The following is a 20,388-nucleotide window of genomic DNA, read 5'->3' on the forward strand; positions in this document are numbered from 1 at the left end:
TTTCTGTGTAGATCTTTGACGAAAAGAATCGATATATTTCTGCAGTTTATATAATGCAATGGATCAAATATGTCATGGGAGTCAACATTGTTCGAGTTGAAAGGGACCAACGACATTATAATTTCGATAGGCCTAGACATCACATTGGCAATAATTTTTTGTGACAAAGTCGGAGTTTCCAATTTTTGACCAAGTTAATATTTAATTTATGAGATTGAGATTTGTAGGCATGGACTTATGAGTGTATGTGTACCCAACTATCAATAATTTTCTGAATCTCTCCGAGGAGCAGTCACTCAGATAACAGTAAATATAAAAGCACATCAAACTTTATACTTTGGCTTGCCCACACTATCAAATCCTACCATTTTTAAGATCTCGATTTGGTTGACTTAATTAGATCGACAAATTTGACTCGAATAATTAACATTTGGTTTAAGTTAATGGTTTAGGATTTGGAGACACGTGTTTTTGACACACATTTTGATAACTATTTTATAGGCTCATTTTATAATGTATTTTAACGATTCGACCTATCTATATTTAGCACAACTTTTTTCCTTGAAAGAAATTAGATAAATCTAAAATCATTAAAACATTCATTTGCAGTGAATAAAATAGACTAATATACTTCTACAAATACACTAAATTTAATCCAAAAATCGTATAGTTTCAAATTTAAATATCCAAAGATCGTAAAGTTCAAATTTAAATGAAAAAAATCAATACAAACGTGAACTGTCTACTTAAAACATAGATAAAGTATTGAGCTGATAAATTAGGAAAAGTGTTATTGGCACTCTAAATCTCATTCTACACTTCTCACAAGTGTATTTTTCTTTCAAATATAGAAAGTTTGAAGTGTATAATGTAATTTTTGAAGTGCCAATAACATTTATCGATAAATTATTGTATTTTGGGTATAAATTATTGTGATTGTCGGGCATTTACTCTTTTCACCCACATAGCTGTAATAATGGTAATATTGCTTCATGTTTTGCACACAGAAATGTAAGAATGTTTTGCCTGGAATCATATTTTTGTAAATGTATTTTAACCAAACAATTGAACGAATGTGCTCGAATAAATTTACGTCAGTTTTGACCATAAAGATTGTTTTTGTAAAAAAAAAAAATCAATTTAAACTAAAATTTTTTAGTCATCAAATTGTATAAAAACAGATAAACGAAATTAATAAAAGCATTACGAATCATTTATGTAATCGCTATAATAGATTGATTAAATAACTTTTTTTTTAATTCATTTTTTTTGCAAAAAATGATCTCTGGAAAGTAATTCAAAATATGAACAATTATAACCATAAGCACAAAGCTCTGTAATTCGAACACGAAGAATTCTGAGTAGAAGTTTCTACTTATTCTTAAGTGCTCAAGCATTGCTTTATTAATAAATATGATGCACCACACCACCAATAAAAAAAATAAAAAAAAATTATGAATAATTTAATAATTGATAAGTTAACTAATCCACATGTTGCGGTGGTGGACCGTCATGAATCATGACCTGATCCACTTACATTTTTAAAGGGAAAAAAAAACGATTAAAGCCAATTCATATCGATATGAGCTTCCTTACTTTTAGCTTACACATTAATCAAAACCACTCCACCACATAAAACCAAACCAAACACTTTTATGTATTTGCCCGGTTCGGTAGAGCTTTGGATCTCGAATTTTCAAATTTCAATTTAAGCTTTTTTAAACTTTAGTTTTGTCATTCTTGCTTTAATTGTAAGTTTTATCATAACTTTTAGTTAATTCGATCACGTGTAGAGCATATGATCAATTTGTAGTGAGATGTACATAAATATAATGTTATGTTCACAAAAAGAACTAATAATATTTCGATATATGATAAGAATAAGAAATAAAATGAAGTTGAGTTGAAACTACACATTTGCAGTAAATTTCATCATTATTTTAACTTTTTTTTCTCCATAAAGTAAAGTTTTCTCGAGTGTCTCTAAGCGTAGTAGACAGGGGTTCGACAATAAATACATTGTTTCGAGCCCTTGGATATATGTCATCCCAGAGGTTACAAAGTAAAGGCTACGCATTAATGGATGATTGGTGAAGCCGCCGATCCTAATTTGGATATGATGATTTAGTTCAGATTGAAATCGGAGCTTGGGTCGTGAATGAAGGTAGAAGGTGCCAAAAGCAAGGTAAGAGTGCGAGACGTCCTTTTTTTGGTTAGCGAGATGAAAGAATCTAATGGGCTTGTTTCTTCACCTTGGAGTTAAGCAAACACAACAATATAAAATGATTGAAAAGAATTACAAGTTTAAGAAGCTCATAACCAAATTTAAAATTGAGATGGCAAGGTGGAATAAAGCTTAGATATTTCAGGAAACATTGCCAAACATTTTCCCAGAAAACAAAACATAATTTAAAAGAGTTTCGAATTACGGAATGTTAAAGCGACATTAACATTAATAGACACACAGAATTAATGAACGAGATTATCAAACGTTGAGTGGGGCCTAACGTAATTCTACCCAACACGGTGGTCCTTTTGCTTTTCACCTTTTTTCAAATTACTGACCTAATAAAAAAAATAAAAATTCCTCAATCAAAAAATAAAAAGGATTAAATAAAATCATCAGCTGCACCCACCCTCACCCAATCCACATGATTTTGTAGCATTCGCACCTCTTCTTCTTCCTCCTCCTCTCTCTCTCTCTCTCTCTCTCTCTCCTCCTCCTCCTCCTCTTCGTCTTCTTCGCCTCCACTGTCACTGATTCCGCGTTCTTCGCATTCCCGAAAGACCGAAGCTTTCAGTGGCCGCACCAGAGAGCTCCTCGTTCGAATCAGTCGTCGATAGTAGCAGCATTTTTTTATGCTCTCGAGGCACCTAAGACCCACACTGTACGACGCTGTCGAATCCAAACCCAAAAGCCCACAAGGGGTCTCCGTCGATTTTTGTTTCTCTTTCAAAGGGGAAATAGATTGTTTTCGTTGCTTAAATTATTGGGTCGATTGAAATGCAGAAGTGCCAGCGATTTTTCTGGGTTTTAAAGCCGTTCGGAAAATCGCCGGCGAGTTGATGGAATCGATGCCCGTAGTGTTTCAGTTTCCCGCATTTCATGGAGGTGATGATGCGGCGTAGTCCATGTCCTTCTCCCAGATTCGCCGTCGTCGTCGTCAAGGTCAGCTCTTTCAGTTTTTTCAATTTTATTTTTCGCTTAGACGATTCGGAGTTTAAAGTTTTTTGCGTTTTTTTTTTTCCTGGAAAAGTTGAGTTAGGACTTTACGGTGTGTTTGGTTGCTGAGAAATTGCATGAATAGATGGGAGAATTTGGGATTTTGGCACTGCAATGACCCTAAATTTGTTGTGGGTTAGGGCTTTCCTTTACTCTGATTAGGTTCATGGAAGCAGCTGTGTTTAGTACGGAATGGATTTCCACTTTCCAAGCTATTTGCTTTTGCTTGTTTATGCTTCCATCTAATTAAACTTTCCTTTTGTGGAAACTGTTCACTATGGGCTGAGGGGTCACATTTCAGTTTCTTTTTTTTTAGGCTGATCTGTGGGTTGGGTTTGGTCAATTGTTAGTGTTTATGTTTTTTGATGTTGAAGCAGATTCGGGTCGAAGCGAGACGAAACAGTGGCATTCACTTTTTGTGCTAATTTGAGCCACTAGGATTTGGAAACTTCGTAGTTTGATATCCGTTTTAGCTATTCTGAGACTATATATGTTAGATCGGCCATTTCTTTTGGTTTTGTGAATGTATTGGGATTGTGTGTAGAGTGGTTGATCTTTCCCCTCCGATTTGTGTCATCATTAAGTTTGGGTCTCTTTTGAAAACCGAGGTGTTTAAATTTGCTAGCTTCGTTGACAAATGTGGGTTTTTATTTTTGTTTTGCTTCAGGTTATATTGCTGTTTATATGGTTGCAAGCTAGTAATGCATCACTCCAAGAAAACACTCTGCAAGGGCAAAGCCCAGAATTGTTATCCGATAGCATTGTTTCACATTCCTGCATTCATGACCAGATAATCAAACAGCGCAGGCAACCTGGTCGCAAAGTGTACACTGTTACCCCGCAGGTGTATGAGGGGTCTGGTGTATCAAAACCCCTTCACCAAAAGGGTAGGGCGTTACTTGGAATTTCCAAGTACTCTGTACAGCAGAAGGATATTAAAAGGCCTATTAGAATATATTTAAATTATGATGCTGTTGGTCACTCTCCTGATAGAGATTGTCGTAATGTTGGTGATGTTGTGAAGCTTGGGGAGCCTCCTGTTATTTCTCTTCCTGGCTCTCCTTCTTGTAATCCTCATGGTGATCCTCCAATTTCTGGTGATTGCTGGTATAACTGCACTTTGGATGATATAGCTGGGAAGGACAAAAGACAACGCCTCCGCAAGGTTAGATTGTCCTATGGTATCCACCTGTCTTATTTTTTCGAGTTAGTACTTCATGCAACCATTGTATGTTGTTCTTATTCTACTTTGTTCATGCTGCTTCTTGTCTCTGGATTCTGCTTAATCAAACAGTTTCTATGCCAGTTCATAGTAGATATAATTTGCACATGGTAGATGAGTGTATTGGCAGTGATACATAATGATGTTATTTAGTCCGGGAAAATTGAAGCATGCATGAAACTAATCTTCAGAAGTATTTAAATGCAGGCTCTAGGGCAAACAGCAGACTGGTTCAAGAGAGCCCTAGCTGTTGAACCTGTGAGGGGGAACTTGCGGTTGAGTGGGTATTCAGCATGCGGCCAGGATGGAGGTGTACAACTACCACGTGAATATGTTGAAGGTATCTTACTTGCAGGACGGCTGTTGTGTATCAAGCTCATTGCTTCATTTGATTTTAGTTTTTTGTGGCAAGTCTCATTATGTGCACATACACTAGTATCCTACTAACCATATTGTTGATCTTTTACAGAGGGTGTTGCTGAAGCAGACCTGGTTCTTCTGGTGACAACAAGACCTACCACTGGGAACACTCTTGCATGGGCAGTGGCTTGCGAACGTGATCAATGGGGCCGTGCAATTGCTGGTAATTTGTTCATTGAGCATTGTTTCCTAGACATACTTGTGCCTTTCTTGCAATATAAATCAGGACTGATAGTATCTTTTTATATTTTTGGGGGACAGGACATGTAAATGTTGCTCCTCGCCATTTGACGGCTGAAGCAGAAACTTTACTTTCTGCTACTCTCATACATGAGGTCAGTTGGCTCTTAATGAAATTTGAAAACATGGATGTGCTTTCTTATTGATTAAAATGTGTGATCCTTTCAGGTTATGCATGTTCTTGGTTTTGATCCCCATGCATTTGCTCATTTTAGGGATGAGAGGAAAAGAAGGCGTAGTCAGGTAAAGACTATTACTAATGCATCAAAATATTCCTTCACAACCGTCTTGAAATCTATGTATTTTGGTTTAAACTTTTGGAAACTTCAAATAGTACATCTCCTGCCATTATCATTTTTCCCCCATTCTTAAGGCCTATAAGATTTGTATCCGTCTAGGTGCTTTGGAATTGCAAGAAATGAGATACACTCCTTGACTAGAATTTGAGTTCTGCCTTTATCAGTCTGCCCCATTATACTAGTATACGTCAATTGAGTGAAATTTTAACCAGCATGCTACTTTGTAATCGTATTCAATGTACCAAAATACTATTCTTCTTCTTTCGAAAGCATAATCCTCGCATCTTGTCGCAACATTTCACAGACAATAGCTCATGATCTGCATAAGAGCCTTTAGGAACATTTAGATTTTCCTTTTGTACTTGTCCTCTGAAATTTATTTTTGAAAAACATTGCTGTTTCTTTGATGCTTGATTATGGAAAGTTAATCTACACTCTGGCCTCAAAATTTTACCTGCTATCAATTTATAGGTTACAGAACAAATAATGGATGAAAAGCTTGGGCGTATGGTGACTCGTGTGGTTCTTCCACGTGTAGTCATGCATTCAAGATATCATTATGCGGTAAATATCTACTCTATTTATTGTGCATGGATTTGCTGTGCTGCTCAAGAAAGCTATATATTTTCAGAGAAAATTAATGGTTGAATGTTTTTCTGGCAGGCATTCTCTGAGAATTTCACAGGTTTAGAGCTAGAAGATGGTGGAGGGCGTGGCACATCAGGTACTCTAAAAGTTGTATGCTATGCTGCAGATGTTGTATCACCAATATGCTGTACTTTAGTTATAATTTATGGATGATCAGTTATATAACATGAGGAACAATATTTTTATGTACTATATTCAGGAGAGTTTGAAATGCCAAAAAGAGAATCTTTACCGTTGATAGATAGTAAGAACTGTAGCAGATCCCCTACCAAAAAAAAAAAAAAACGACTTATACCAACATAGCATTTAAATGTTTAATAATCATTGTACATCTAATAACTTTCAGGGTCACACTGGGAGAAAAGACTTCTAATGAATGAAATTATGACGGGGTCAGTGGATACAAGATCTGTGGTTTCAAAAATGACACTTGCTTTATTAGAAGATAGTGGATGGTACCAGGCTAATTATAGTTTGGCGGACAATCTTGATTGGGGCCGCAACCAAGGAACTGAATTTGTTACTTCCCCTTGCAATTTCTGGAAGGGGGCATATCACTGCAACACAACCCAATCGTCAGGATGTACATACAACAGAGAAGCAGAAGGTTACTGTCCAATTGTAAGTTACAGTGGAGACCTACCCCAGTGGGCACGCTATTTTCCCCAGGCTAACAAGGGTATAATTTTTGCATTTGTAATTTACTGTATCATATTTGAACTGGTTAATAAGCATTTCATCATTTGGGGTATTGTAATATCGGTTACCCATAATACCTGGTTTGAGGCTTGATGTGAGTTCTGTTTCTTATGACCTTTTCAGGTGGGCAGTCCCCACTGGCTGATTATTGCACCTATTTCGTTGCCTACTCTGATGGATCATGTACTGACACTAACAGCGCTCGACCACCTGACAGAATGTTGGGTGAAGTACGAGGAAGTAACTCTAGGTGAGATTTCAAAGCCAATTCCACCTTTCTAAAATAGGAACATTGCTTTCTTATTGAGATGTTGGATGCAGTTAGATGCAGTTATAAATTGCAAGATGTTGCTAATGATTATTCGTCTTGTCATTTGTAGGTGTATGGCTTCATCCTTGGTACGTACAGGGTTTGTACGGGGTTCTATGACCCAAGGAAATGGATGTTATCAGCACAGATGTATTAACAATTCGTTAGAGGTATGTTATTCCAATGATTGTGCTCTTTTTCATCTGCTCTAGATTATTGGGTGCACATTTGGGATCGCAGTAGCTTTATCAACCATAAAATAGACAAGCGTTATCTTTATATTTGAAGCTGCTTCATATTTTATTTCCCCTGCAATCTTCTTGTCTCATATTTAATTGTTTATCAATTTTCAGGTTGCTGTGGATGGTATGTGGAAAGTATGTCCTGAAGCTGGTGGACCCCTTCAGTTCCCAGGATTTAATGGTAATGATGCTGTTCTATCTATCGTTTTCCTTCTTAATCTTTCCATGTGCATTACCATGATTAAAGCTTGAAATATTCCTCTTTCAGGGGAATTGTTATGCCCGGCGTATGATGAACTCTGTAGTAAAGCCCTAGTTCCTGCAAATGGACAATGTCCAAAGTCATGCAATTTCAATGGAGACTGTGTTGAAGGAAGATGTCACTGTTTTCTAGGGTTTCATGGTTGTGATTGTAGTAAACGTAAGCACCTCATATAGGGTTTCATGGTTTTTATTGTATTGAACGCAAGATGCAATGTTATACCAAGTTATGATGCACCATTTACCTAGAAGCTAGAACCACTACTGAAATTATGATATTTGCAGGCACCTGCCCAAGCAACTGTAATGGACGTGGAAGCTGCCTTTCTGACGGGCTGTGTGAATGTAATAAAGGCTACACTGGTGTTGACTGCTCCACTGGTATGCACTCTTTTTCTCATTTTTCTTCTTCCAGTTTGTCTATATGGCTAATGTAGCCAACTCGAGAATGATCGCCTAATTTTCAGGCACTTGACTGATGCCGGTTGAATTATTTAGGACCACCTTCTAAATTCTTTGCACCGTGTCATGTTCATGATGACCGCTAATATTATGACTATCAGCTGTTTTCTGATAACATTGCTCGTGTATGGAATGCAGCGGTTTGTGATGAGCAATGCAGCCTTCATGGAGGTGTTTGTGATGATGGAGTCTGTGAATTCCGCTGCTCTGACTATGCAGGCTACTCATGCCAGAACAGCACCATGCTCCAGTCCAGTCTTAAAGTTTGTAAAGATGTGCTGGAAAACTGTCAACTCTGGTGCCGGACAGCACTGTGCACCCAGTGAACCAAGCATATTGCAGCAGCTTGAGGATGTAGTGGTCATGCCCAACTACCACCGTTTGTTTCCTGGTGGCGCCCGGAAACTTTTTAGCATCTTCAGAACCAGCTACTGTGATATGACCGCGAAGCAGCTGGCTTGCTGGGTAAGTTGCCTCCCACTCCACAACCCGACATTCCCTTCTCATTTTCTCCATCACCTTCTCTCGCCTTTATCATCTCTCTCCAACACTAAGAATCCAACCGTGTCCTTGCAGATATCAATTCAAAAGTGTGACAAGGACGGGGACAACAGGCTCCGCGTCTGCTATTCAGCTTGTCAATCGTACAATTCGGCATGCGGGGCTTCGCTCGATTGCTCGGATCAAACCCTATTCAGTAGTAAAGACGAAGCACAAGGGCAATGCACAGGCTCTAGTGAGATGAGAACGTCATGGATTAGCAGCATATATAGTTGGTTTTCAAGCAACAGTTCCTCAAAAGGGATGTCTGTGAAAAAATAGGCAGTTCTATTTCCTTTTTTTTTAGTAATTTTTTTAGGGTTGTAATTTTAGGGTAAAGGTGGTGGCATTTTAATGCTGGGCCTGTTAGATCTTAGGCACGGCCCAATAAATTAAAAAAAAAGTTGGGCCGGTAGGTGAGCTGTGGCTTTCAAAGATGAAGGCTGCTTGTAGAGAAATTTAGAAATGCAAGGGGGATTCCAAAAAAAAGGAAAAAAAAAAAAATTAGGGAAAGAAGCTTGTTGAGTTGTTTGCACAGTGGTTCGGCCCAAGGCCTTGAAATTTGAAAGGAAGAAAAAGCCTTTGAATTTCGTACTTAGGTCGGAACTTTAGCGTTTTTTATGTGGCTTATTTTTTTTATACGCCACCCCCGCGCCCCGAATTCAACATCGAACTCGCGTGCCTCCTATAGCTTAAATTTCGCCACTTAATCTTCTGAAACTCAATTTTTATCCCACGTTACTTGAATTCTGTTTGTTCCGAGAAATTTGCTCATGTGACGTCCACATGGCATAGAGAAGGGTAGTTTTAGCCAGAGGGTGCTGCTTGATAGATCATCTTTTTAAACCATATTTTGTAAACTACAAAACGTGACGGTTGATGGTTGTATTCCTTTTCAATAACATCGTTAGTTTGATGTGTTTCATTAGTGTTATTGCATCGTATTATGACTCAGATTTAAAACCTGAAGTACGGTTCTCGTAAGGCATCTTTTCAGTTGATATACCAAACCCAAACTCAAGTTAAATGTCCTAAACTCATTTAGTAATTTTGTTTCCTCGATCGGTTCAAGTTTTCGTTTTAGAGTGGCTCAAAATGGTCGGAAAAGATTCTCAAATTAATTAGTATATTACTAGGGAAAAAAAATAAAAATATGTGAAGGCTTGTAGTTATAACCACATAATCTCTCTTTACAAGAGAAACCATGAGCCAACCATCATTTAGCCTTGGAAATTAAGACAAGCATATGCAAATGCAAGAGCATGAAATTTTATAGATATCTATCACATTCATATGAACATTACAGTCTATTTCCATCGTCGGAAATGATAAGCACATATACTTTTAGCCTCACACATATTTTTTATTAATCATGATCGTCGTTGTTTACAGAAAACGTATAAAAAATTTAAAAAATATGTGCAAACTACCACTCCTTTCTCTCTTCTCTCTCTTCTTCTTCCCTCAATTTTGAGCTTTGAGATTCAGGAGTCTGCTAATCACATATGTAACTAACCACCAATCTAATCATAACATATTAAACTAATTGCAACGGGAAGAATCCACGTAACGAATCAAATTTAAATCAAGCTGCTAACTAAAACACTTAACAAAAAAAGAAAAAAAATGATACGATCCACAATAACGAAAATGCATGGGAATTACAACTAGAGAAATCTACCTATAATTCGAGAAATAATTAAGCGAGCATAACCACACACCGAGACTTGGTCATAAAATTTCTAACATAATAATAACTGTGTGAGAAATTTTTTTATTTTTGTTTTTGAAATAGGAGAGAGGAAGAGAGTGATAGAGAATGTGAGAGTGTGAAGTTTTTTATTTATTTTTAATTAGAGATATGTTAGAATTACATATAGGTGATACTTTGAAAAAATAAATACAGCAAAATTTGGTTGTGTGAAATTACATTTCTGCCCCGAATTTCTTATTCATGTTTTGTTTTAATTAGATGGTTAAACTAATAATTTTATAAGGTTTTGGTTTACAATGAGTGTTTTATTAATTAGTAGAGATGATAATAATAATATTAATAATAATAAATTTGCTACATAACCCTAGCCATATCATATCAGAAACATCATACACCGATTACTTAGTCTCCCAAGAAAACGAATAAGGGTTTAATTAAACCCATAAGTACAAGGGTCCTTCATATCTAAAATTTAATTTCTACCAATACCAATCTGCAGATTAATGGATCATTAGCTTATGATGACCCGGCTGAGCAAAATGTAATCAAGTAGTCCGACCCGGAACAGGTACAAGTGCTCGAAGCGTCATCGTAAGCGTAGCTATACGCAGTAGGGCACGCTGTCTTGAACATCTCCGAGTATTGCGTCGGCGAGCACGTCTGCGGCGTTGCGTGATCCCCAGTACAGCAAAACTCCGGCGTGTTAAATGCCGCGCACGCGCTCCTGCACGCCACCACCACCCAGAACCCGAATCCATCACCCGCAGCTCCGCCGGACAGCTGCCGTTCAAGTCCGTCACGCACCCCGCGTACTGGCAGTCACCGGTTCCGCCGGTGGCCCACAACCCCATACCCACATTGTAACCGTCCACCAGGCTGACGTCATAGAAGTCCTTGTCCCCCTGGTTGGACCCGATTGTGAACTCTGCTAGTGTCACAGGGGGCGCGCCACCGCCAGCACATTTTAGCGATCCGCAGTCGCCGGTGACGCAGTTTCCATTTCCTGCGTCGTCGAAGGTGCAGCCGGTTCGCGCCCAGAACCGGCCGGACCAGCCGAGAGGGGCAGTGAGCTGGACCGATATACCCGGGGCCAATGCAAAACCGCCTTCTCCAAGAATTGCAGCGCCGTTTCCGGAGAGAGTTCCCGGCCAGACTGTGTAGGTGCAACGGTTTTGGAGCGTGAATTGTGTCGCGTACACTACATCACCATGCAGCTGCATTTAGAGGAACATTACCCAGAAACAAAAACAAGTTGATGAGATTAAGTTAATCACTGTATTAATTACCGTAATCAATCGAGTTTAGTTGTTGAGAGGGATGAGGTACGTACCTAACGAGAGCAGAGAAAGAAGAAGATAGAGCTTAATCGCCATAACTGAAAACGAAGAAAGAGTCGAGGGCAGTTGTTGAAATTACGATTTAATCTGATCTGGTGGTGTGAGCTTCTGCTTGGCGATTGTTATTTATACGCGTGTTCCAGGGCTAATTTTGGTATTTTAAATTCTTCCTCTCTTTCCGTGACGTGGTATAAGATGGTGGGGTGTTTCCCGATGCTCCGGAAGCACTAACGTTTACTGGGTAATGCACCAATGGGAGCTCGCCATGTCATCAAAGTATTGGCGTGCAATCTTTTGTCTCACCACTTTCCGGTGGATTGTCTACCCTCCCATTTTCATACTCTCCTCATACTTTTTTATTGTGATGTGTTGTCACGGTTAAGCTACGTCAATATTTTATATTAATTTTTTATAGAAATAATAAAACAAAAAGTAATAGAAATATAAAATGTTGACGTGACTTAACCGTGACCACACAAACAAAAGGACATGGGGAAAGTATGGAAATGGAAGGGCAAACAATCCACCTCCCCACTTTCCTATTTAGGTACCTTATCGGTTGTTTAGCTTTAACTTTTGCTTTGCTTCTTAACGGTAATATCTGATGTGTAATCGTGTCACCCATTTTAGTAATTTGGTAATTTTTTGGTAATTTGGTAAATAAAACAATGCGCATAAGATTTGAGGTGGGATGTGTGTTTCTTGGAATCCCGTTTAGTGGTTTGCAAATACAAATGACACAATCTTTCAATTTTAATTTCTTTTGAATGCATGGTGGTAGCAAAAACTTTGCCTTTAATCAATCCTCGTTAGAACAACTTTTTTTAGGGCTACAATTTCGAACATTACACGTAAACGCTTGAAGCAAAGATAGGACCTCATGTGTACACTATTGACACTGCTCATCTAAATGTTTTATCAATAAAATTATAATTTTTCTTATATTTGTGATGAATGGTATGAGTTATTGTATGTTAATAATATATCATTGTATTATTTTTGTGTGCTAATCAACTTGTGGCTTGACACGAACACAACACACACATATATATATATACAAGGGTAAACATGACATGTGTCATCCCTCCCGTATAAATACCTCACAAAACGAATGGCTTGGGCCTTAGTCGTTTCCCGTTTGGAAAAAAGGCTAATGATGACTTGATTCTTTGATAAGATGATATATATTTAAACTATTTTTACATACGAGGAGACTCATTCGAACATGAATAATAACACAGACACATTATTCTAGTCAGTTGACCTAAACGGTTGGTCAATTATTGGAAGACAATGCTTGGCCACAAAGATCAAATTTAGGCGTCATTTGAGAAAAGCAATGAGCAGGCAGACGGCAAACGAATGATTTTTGACAGCAGAGCCATGTAAAATGCGTTTTCGTTTAATTGTTGGCACTGTCAGGGTTTGATTGTTTCCTATTGTATATAAGTTTCTCTTGTTTGTTTTAAGCATAAAGACGAGAGTAACTCCAAATTTTTCTTTTTTTATCTGTGTAAGAAAATACTTCTTTACAAAAAAAAAAAAAAACACTTATATTGTGTGTCAAATTATTTAATAAAGATCCGAGTTGCTTTTACATGTAAGCATCTTTAACTTTTCTATCGAATATTATCGGAAGCACTGAAAGCACTTCAAACAAGACGCTGTTCTTTTTATTTGTACTGTTCAAAACAAGTTAACTCATTGCAGGAAGATAACATCCAAAGCTGAAGATGTTAGACATTCACAGTAATTCTGTAAAACAATGACAAGTCTCTCCTAGGAGTCCAAGGTTCCAACTTTACATATTTCAAGTGGTCTATTTGCAGATCTATTTATGTGGTTTCAAAGACTGAAGAATCCCCGAGCAATAGCATGCTACTAGCAAAATTTGCAGCTCTCATTAAATTATGTGCTGCAGTGACTAAAACAATGAAGTTTGTATCTATTGCTTGCCTCAAGACAATGACTGGTTACTTAGGTTGGGATGGGAATAAACCGTTACGGTGACGTCCTAGTTGTTCATCTCCTGTTTCGGTATAAGAAATTGGCAGCCAACACACGCAGGTGCAAGTCCAACAATATATAGTAACAGTAAACATTCCAAAAACACTAGAAAAATTGGTAATTTGCACATTTTATTTCTCCTGTAATTGCTATTCAATTCTTGCTCTATTGCAAACACATGTTGCTTGAACAAAGTATAAAATTGGCATCGGTTGAAAATCAAAATAAGTAGCTGTGGCAAGGTAAGCACATGATAAACCGATGTATACTTTAAACCAGACAGATGAAAAAATGGCTAGGTAAATCAGCATGATAGTCAAAACAATTACCAAGATAAAATTTACCAAGCACTTGAATGTAGAAAGCTCTTCTTCTCCTCCTTCATTAGGAAAATGGCCTTGATCGTCAAAATCGGACAGTAGATTGTCCTTGAGCCTGAATGCTTCTGTTAACCAAGAGGCTGCATCGGTGTTAGAAGCGGGGATCTCTTCGATAGGGATGCGCCGAACATGTATGTGAACTTCTGATGGATCCACGCCGAAAGCATTGTCTAGAAACGAAGGGCATTGATTCTTGTATGCGATCGTCAAGTCATAAACTGCAGCACAATATAGATCATCAGGGCTCATGTGCGTATAATACGCGCACGTGCGTGCACACAATCTTCAAAATGTTTCGGTAAGAAATTTTGTGGAAAAATCAGAGTGGAGTTTTGTATAAAAAAAACCTGCATCCAAAGAGCTTCTTAGAGTTTCCAAGCAAGCACAAAAGCCTTTTGTTCTTGGAAGCAGCACATGTGACAGTACAGGAAGTCCAGTTTCAGAAGCAAACAACTGACTCTTTTTGCATTTTTCTTCACTGTACAGATAGAAAAAGAATACTAAATATTCATATATTCATCTGTTAAATCAAATAAATACAAACCCTAGCATGCAATGTAGAAGGTTGCATGTCGAAAAATATGAGATGCAACCAATGTTTTGGAAATGTTTCCGCAATATAAAAAATGGGGTCCAAGACTTATGTGGCATTGTAGAGAGGTACATAAAAAATAAGGCAATATTGTAACCAGAAATTCTCAGTGCAGAACGTCTGTGTTATAGTTGGACTAATTATATAACCAAATGGAGATTAATAACCTGAATATATTAACTTCAACCTAATAATCTAAAATTACATACAAATGCATTGATAAAAACAATAGAGGGGGTAAAAAGTAGTACTTATAATCAGTTCCTTCAGGAAAAATGGCGAGCCAAAGAGGGTCTGCAGGATCAGCAAATGATGAAAGCATTTTCCGCATAATCGGTTCATCAGCTTCCCACTTCCTCTTCAACGGGATGAACTCTAGAATGTGAAACCCCCAACCGAAAACAGGTATCTTCATCAAGCTGCTCTTTAGCACATACTTGATGTGTCCGAGAGACCCCTTACGCAACGCGAGATCCCACAAGTACATCCAATCAACCTCGGTTTTATGGTTGGCAATGAGCAGCGTCCGTTCCTTGGGCGGCACGGTGTCACCAGAAAAAACCACTTTCGTGCCGTTGATCTTCTCGAAAAGGAAGGGCCACAAGGCCAGCCAAATGCCGAAGAGCAAGGAGGTTGCTTTTCTGCTGATATGTATGCTCAAAAGGCGCAATAATACAGCAATGATTGGAGCAAAACAGACAAGAATCGTGAACGCTGTCGAGAGAAATACTACTAAACATAAGACACCCCTCACAACTCTAAGAGGGGACAAAGGCCTGTGTTTTAGTTTACAATCTGGTTTCAAGGGACTGCAAACATCCATCTCGTTCCAGGAAAAACCTCCCTAAATGCAGCTGCAATATTAATAAAATGTGGTTTTAAAATTTACTTCACATGTCCCTGAATCTAAATATGAACGTAATAATTAAGAAACAAAATAACACTGTACATAAATATGTAATAGACTGAATTGTGGCACAAAATTGGAGCTTTATTTATCATGCAGTTTGGAATAGTTTGCAATTCCACCAATGCATGATGACTTTATTAACGTGTCAATAACAATTTTTGAAGGGAGACTTCCATATCTTAATATATCCTCACAAGTTGGAGAAACTCATATACTGACTTTTCATTGACATGTCAATAACAATTCCTTAAAGAAAACCTTCAAACCCTAATTCATCCTTAAGATACAAAGACAAGCATCTCTGGTATGAAAAACAAAGGGGTTGTGATGATTCAATTTTCACACATCGATGCCACTACATTTTGGGTAATTGAGAAATAATCACGAACAATTATAAAGGTAGAAATTCAATCTCAAAACACAAAATAAGGGGAAAACAAAACAATGTACGTGTGTAAAGGAGTTTAAAATTCAGAAAAACTGGGGAAAAATATTGATACCTCATGCCAAAGTTGAGTTAGAGAGAAGTTTTTTCTCCGATAACGAAGAGTACGTTTGTGTTGTTGAAGAAATCCAGAAAAAAAGACAAGCGGGTTTTGAAAAAATGGCCAAAAATAAAAGGCCATTTATATATAACTACACTAAAAATATAAATGCCAAAAATAATGTCGCTAAATGAGCAAAAAGGAAAATATCATAAATAGGCAAATGATATTTCCAGGATCGCTGTGTAAGCCGTTTGGGATGATGTCTTTTTTTTCTTTAGCGGTTTAGGTAAATGATGAGCAAAATTAAGTGCGAATATGGAAGTATTTATTTTTGTAGAAAAAGAGAACGAGTCAAAAAGCTAAATTAAAGCTGTTAGATTTGTTGGATAAAATTTGGTTGTGTAAAATAAAATATATTGGACTATAAAATTGGATAATTTGATTGAAACAACAAATCTACTAGCTTCCTCTTTGATATATCTCAAAAAATAAGAAATAATATTAAGGGGAAAAAAAGAAAAGCAATCTTAGTTTTCACTACTACGAGAATCAAGAGTGCTGTTTGGTGATGGAGTCTGATGCAAGTTGAGCAGCAGACTGATGGATGTGCCTCAGCGAATCCATCCATATCTGAAGGGATAAAATTGCAGGGAAGATCCAAGTTTTTTGTTTTTGACAAAGCGACACTTTAATTTACTTTTACGTATGGCAAAAAAAGTTGAAACTTAAGCATGAAAAAACACGTATACTATTATAACTGACTGACTTAATCAGATTGAAAGCAGAACATTTCTAGTTATGGAAACCAAAATGAAGAATTGACGATGTACAAACAAACAAACAAAATACTAACCAGCTACAAATGTCAACGAGTGATCAAGATCAAGAAGACAAAGTGCAAAACACAAAAAAAAAAAACATGTGGATGAACAAAACTTTAGGACAAATATTAAGACACGTACCTGTTCTTTGTGGCTGGCTTGATAATACTTGTCGACAATGTCATGTGTTGCTAGACATTGGATTCATCCAAATACATGTAATCGTGAAAATCAAGGAGAAAATTGAGTTGCTAGTGATCAAGCCACGGCCGGCGTTGATGAAGGTTGATAGAGGTAATCAAGGTACGTCGGGGCTGATCGGATTGGATTTGGATGACAAAGAACCAAAAAGAAAAAAATAAATAAATAAAAACTGGGATGCATTAAATCCAGGTTTATCCAACAAAAAACAAATGCGATCAAGTTAGAAAATAGTTGCTATATAACAGGGGAATTTGACTCTCAGCCTTAACTATGAATTGGGTTTTCCTTCGCTTTTCTTTTAGCCCTTATGTTTCTGGATTTGGGCTCTACTGTATAGTTTTGTTTTATGTTGGGCCTTTAGGCCCAAATTATCACCAAATTTTGCTAGCCCTTTAGCGTACACGATTAGGATATTCTAATTTTCGGACGGATGGAATCGGAATCATGAGACTCTAATTTCAATTCAAGTATTTCCGGAATTTTGAAATTTAGTATTTTCGGATGCCGTAATTGGTTAGGTCACGCCAAAGGCTCAAAGTGGAAAATTTTAAGATCAAAATAAATAAAAGAATTGTATTCAACTAGCAATCTGGTTATGTAATTATACCTTAAAAAAATTAACCACCCCGGGGATTGACTTTGTTTTTAATAATTTAAAGAATGAATCCAATTATCAATTGTTAGATCATTTGGCTTCCAAAAATATAATTTAATTTTTTATGCTGCATTTGGTTGACCATTCAAGTGGAACCTTCAACAACCAAAATAACATGAGGATGGTAGGAAAATGTGGTTAAGCGTATAAAATTTCTTATACTTCAACTAACTTGCGTTTGATTCTCATCTCCACCAAAATTTCTAGTATGAATAGAAGAAAAGTACATAAACCCCTAAATAATAGGGTCGATTTTAAGTAGATACGCAATCCTTCAAACCGTCCAAGCCGCCCTTCATCGATTTTATACTTTTGTATAGTTTTTTCGTTAATTTGTGTATGAAAACATCAGAGTCCAAATAGCAAACATAAAATCCCTTACAAAAATCCAACCCTAGGGTTTTGTCCTCTCCAATGGAAAATAGAGAACTTTCAAATTTATTTAAGGAAAAATATATCATATTCACAATGAAGCTTATTTCCATCTACACCTAGAACCTGCTAAATCAAGTAACTCGCTTGGGTAGGGCAGCCCAATCACACCGTTGACAAGGAGTTTTGCTTTGTCCAAACGGATGTGAGAACTAATCTAATTAGACAGCTTTATCGAAATTTCTGTGCAACTAAATTTTTATCGTTAACAATACTTTTCTTTAACCACGGGCTTTGACTCCGACTCAGATCCCAAATGCGTGGGCGAACTCACAACCTCATCAACCACCGCTGAATTCTTCAAATACATTTTCACGTAGAATTTCAAGAACAGCAACAGAATCGCGCCGTTGAGGACGGAGTTGCAAAGCCAAGCACCGATCCCGTTGCACCCGCCGCCTTTCAAAATGTGCAGGGAGAGGACGCCGACGTGGCATACCAAGTTGCAGCCCAGCAGCACCACCTGGCAGTTCACCACGAAGGGAAAGCACGCGCCGGGGAGCCCGATTCCGGTCCAGAACCGGTAGCCGTAGACGACGGAGTAGAGCAGAGTGGTGGAGAGTATGGCGAGGACCTGGAACGATTGGGAGAATTCGAGCCAGAGGAACGACATGAAGATGAGGATGGACTGGTTGAAGAGGTGGAAGAAGGTGAGACGGCGGCGGCGGAGGATGTTGAAGAATGTGCGGAGGAGGTGGAGGAATCGGGAGAGGTAGAAGACGTAAGACCAGAAGAAGACGCGGCCGGAAGGGCGGGTGCCGAGCGGGAAGCACAGGAGCCACTGGAAAGGGGTGGTCTTGGTGCGCCGCCAGAACCAGCGGGTTTCGCGAATCTCTGCGGCGGAGGAGACGAGGATTCCGGCGAAGATGACGGCGGATATGAGGGCCATGCAGAGGCTGTGGACGGCAGGGATTGGGCCGAGCGGGACAGGGCGGTCACGTCGGCGGAAGAGGGTGAGTAGTAGGTGGAGGGCGGCGGCGGCGGCGATGTAGGCGGGGATGGCGGTGAAGAGGAAGGACCAGGTGGAGCCCCATGAGTGGGTGGTGCTCCAGCGGAAGTTTAAGATGGTTGGGTGCTCCGATAGCCAATATTTGATGGTCTGCGACATGGATTACGTCTCAAGTGTTGGACGAAATGCGGCAGCGAAAAACAATTGAGATTGGCGGAGGTCGGCGGGAATATAAAGGGACATACGGAATTATGCGGTGGAGGAGGAGGACAGGCTGCGGAAGTTTCTTTTCTTGTGACTTGTGAGTCGGTTTTGGGTTTTTTTTTTTTTTTTGCGCTGGATTGACTAATATGCCGGTTGGCAGCGGCCTACCATTTATTTATTTATAAACGCAACAAATAATAATATTATTAATTAATTGATTGATTGAGGTGGACGTCGATGTCTTGGCGTTGAAGGCTTTTTTGTTTTCGCATTTTGATTTGCTCAATATATTTGCCATCCATCTAGAGAGAGAGATAAGGAGTGGGACCCTGCGAAAAAGCATAACTTGACGATTAGAGCGCGTCTGGTAATCTTCCAACATGATTCACATGAGCGTTTTGACCCTTTCTTTACCATGAAATAATAGTTGCTCGGAGTGATTCTCCAATGCTTTTCTTGTTCAAAATGCGCTTTAACGGCACCCTTGACCGTAATTAAGTAGATCAGAATGGTTTGTTGTTGTTATCTTTGCATTTGAATTTGAATGTCGCTCGATCGAAGACCATGCTTCTTTAGCAAAATATAAAGTTATCTTTTTGAAGGTTATATGTGAATCATTTCAAATTATAATTTATGTTTTGTTCATTAACACGTTGAAATTCAAAAATGTTGATTTCTCTTTAAAACTAGCAATTCAATACGCGAGAAGAATTCCGTGGTTTCATTTCATTTCCTTGCTTTTCAGATTCTTATTAAGCAAATACCTCATTAATTAAATATTGTAAAGAACACATTTATTATTCTGAATGTGTTTATTTTGGTATGTTTGTTACTAATCACTCTTGAATAATAGATGCTTTTGGCAATCTTTGATTGAATTATCAAGCTAATGGTGTCGCATCCCGCAAAAGAAAAATAAAGCTCCCGAGGCGACATATTTCGCGTCATTTGGATTTAAGTAGTAGTGTCGGTGAGTGAAAAAAATAAGTGACAGAAAATACATCCTATTAGAAAGATATTTTGCTGAAATGCACGTCAAATTTATGTGGGCAACGAAAGTGGTTATAGATAATTTTTCTAATTGAATTCTACATCGGTTACTATAAAACGACGTACGAGAATAACATTC

At 38.1% G+C, this 20,388-nt stretch overlaps 4 protein-coding genes across 4 annotated transcripts; 1 reads left to right on the forward strand and 3 right to left on the reverse strand.

Moving 5' to 3' along the window:
* The first annotated feature begins 2,629 nt into the window (after positions 1–2,629).
* LOC103954281 (leishmanolysin homolog) lies at positions 2,630–9,160 on the forward strand. The gene is given in 17 exon segments (XM_009366094.3): positions 2,630–3,169; positions 3,891–4,388; positions 4,653–4,785; positions 4,915–5,028; positions 5,127–5,200; positions 5,274–5,348; positions 5,876–5,968; positions 6,068–6,128; positions 6,399–6,731; positions 6,875–7,001; positions 7,132–7,231; positions 7,415–7,484; positions 7,572–7,724; positions 7,850–7,945; positions 8,165–8,310; positions 8,312–8,491; positions 8,603–9,160. Coding segments are annotated over 17 exon segments (2,562 nt in total). The 5' UTR covers positions 2,630–3,106; the 3' UTR covers positions 8,849–9,160.
* A 1,265-nt stretch (positions 9,161–10,425) lies between these two features.
* On the reverse strand, positions 10,426–11,500 carry LOC103954271 (pathogenesis-related thaumatin-like protein 3.5). Its single transcript, XM_009366086.3, is given in 2 exon segments — positions 10,426–11,020; positions 11,023–11,500. Coding segments are annotated over 2 exon segments (702 nt in total). The 3' UTR covers positions 10,426–10,796.
* A 2,241-nt stretch (positions 11,501–13,741) lies between these two features.
* On the reverse strand, positions 13,742–16,237 carry LOC103954261 (probable 1-acyl-sn-glycerol-3-phosphate acyltransferase 4). The gene is made up of 4 exons (XM_009366074.3): positions 16,007–16,237; positions 14,848–15,450; positions 14,352–14,482; positions 13,742–14,222 (listed from the first exon to the last, which is right to left on the reverse strand). The coding sequence occupies exons 2-4, from the start codon at positions 15,417–15,419 to the stop codon at positions 13,774–13,776; spliced, it is 1,152 nt and encodes a 383-aa protein (XP_009364349.1). The 5' UTR covers positions 15,420–15,450; positions 16,007–16,237; the 3' UTR covers positions 13,742–13,773.
* A 1,859-nt stretch (positions 16,238–18,096) lies between these two features.
* LOC103954251 (elongation of fatty acids protein 3-like) lies at positions 18,097–19,349 on the reverse strand. The gene has a single exon (XM_009366063.3). The coding sequence runs from the start codon at positions 19,212–19,214 to the stop codon at positions 18,312–18,314; it is 903 nt and encodes a 300-aa protein (XP_009364338.1). The 5' UTR covers positions 19,215–19,349; the 3' UTR covers positions 18,097–18,311.
* Between the last annotated feature and the right edge of the window lie 1,039 nt (positions 19,350–20,388).

This window comes from the organism of the source record quoted next, unplaced genomic scaffold (assembly GCF_019419815.1).
Source record: "Pyrus x bretschneideri cultivar Hongxiangsu unplaced genomic scaffold, Pyrus_bretschneideri_v1 Contig1, whole genome shotgun sequence".
NCBI classification, from domain to species: Eukaryota; Viridiplantae; Streptophyta; class Magnoliopsida; order Rosales; family Rosaceae; genus Pyrus; species Pyrus x bretschneideri.

What these genes read in the sequence shown, in the direction of transcription:
- LOC103954261 (XM_009366074.3), bottom strand. Translation starts at nt 15,419, where the DNA reads ATGGATGTTTGCAGTCCCTTGAAACCAGATTGTAAACTAAAACACAGG. An exon ending in CCTGAAGGAACTGATTATAA is followed by an intron (nt 14,483 to 14,847) that starts GTACTACTTTTT and finishes CTATCTGTACAG; the next exon opens with TGAAGAAAAATGCAAAAAGA. An exon ending in AAGAAGCTCTTTGGATGCAG is followed by an intron (nt 14,223 to 14,351) that starts GTTTTTTTTATA and finishes ATTGTGCTGCAG; the next exon opens with TTTATGACTTGACGATCGCA.
- LOC103954251 (XM_009366063.3), bottom strand. Translation starts at nt 19,214, where the DNA reads ATGTCGCAGACCATCAAATATTGGCTATCGGAGCACCCAACCATCTTA.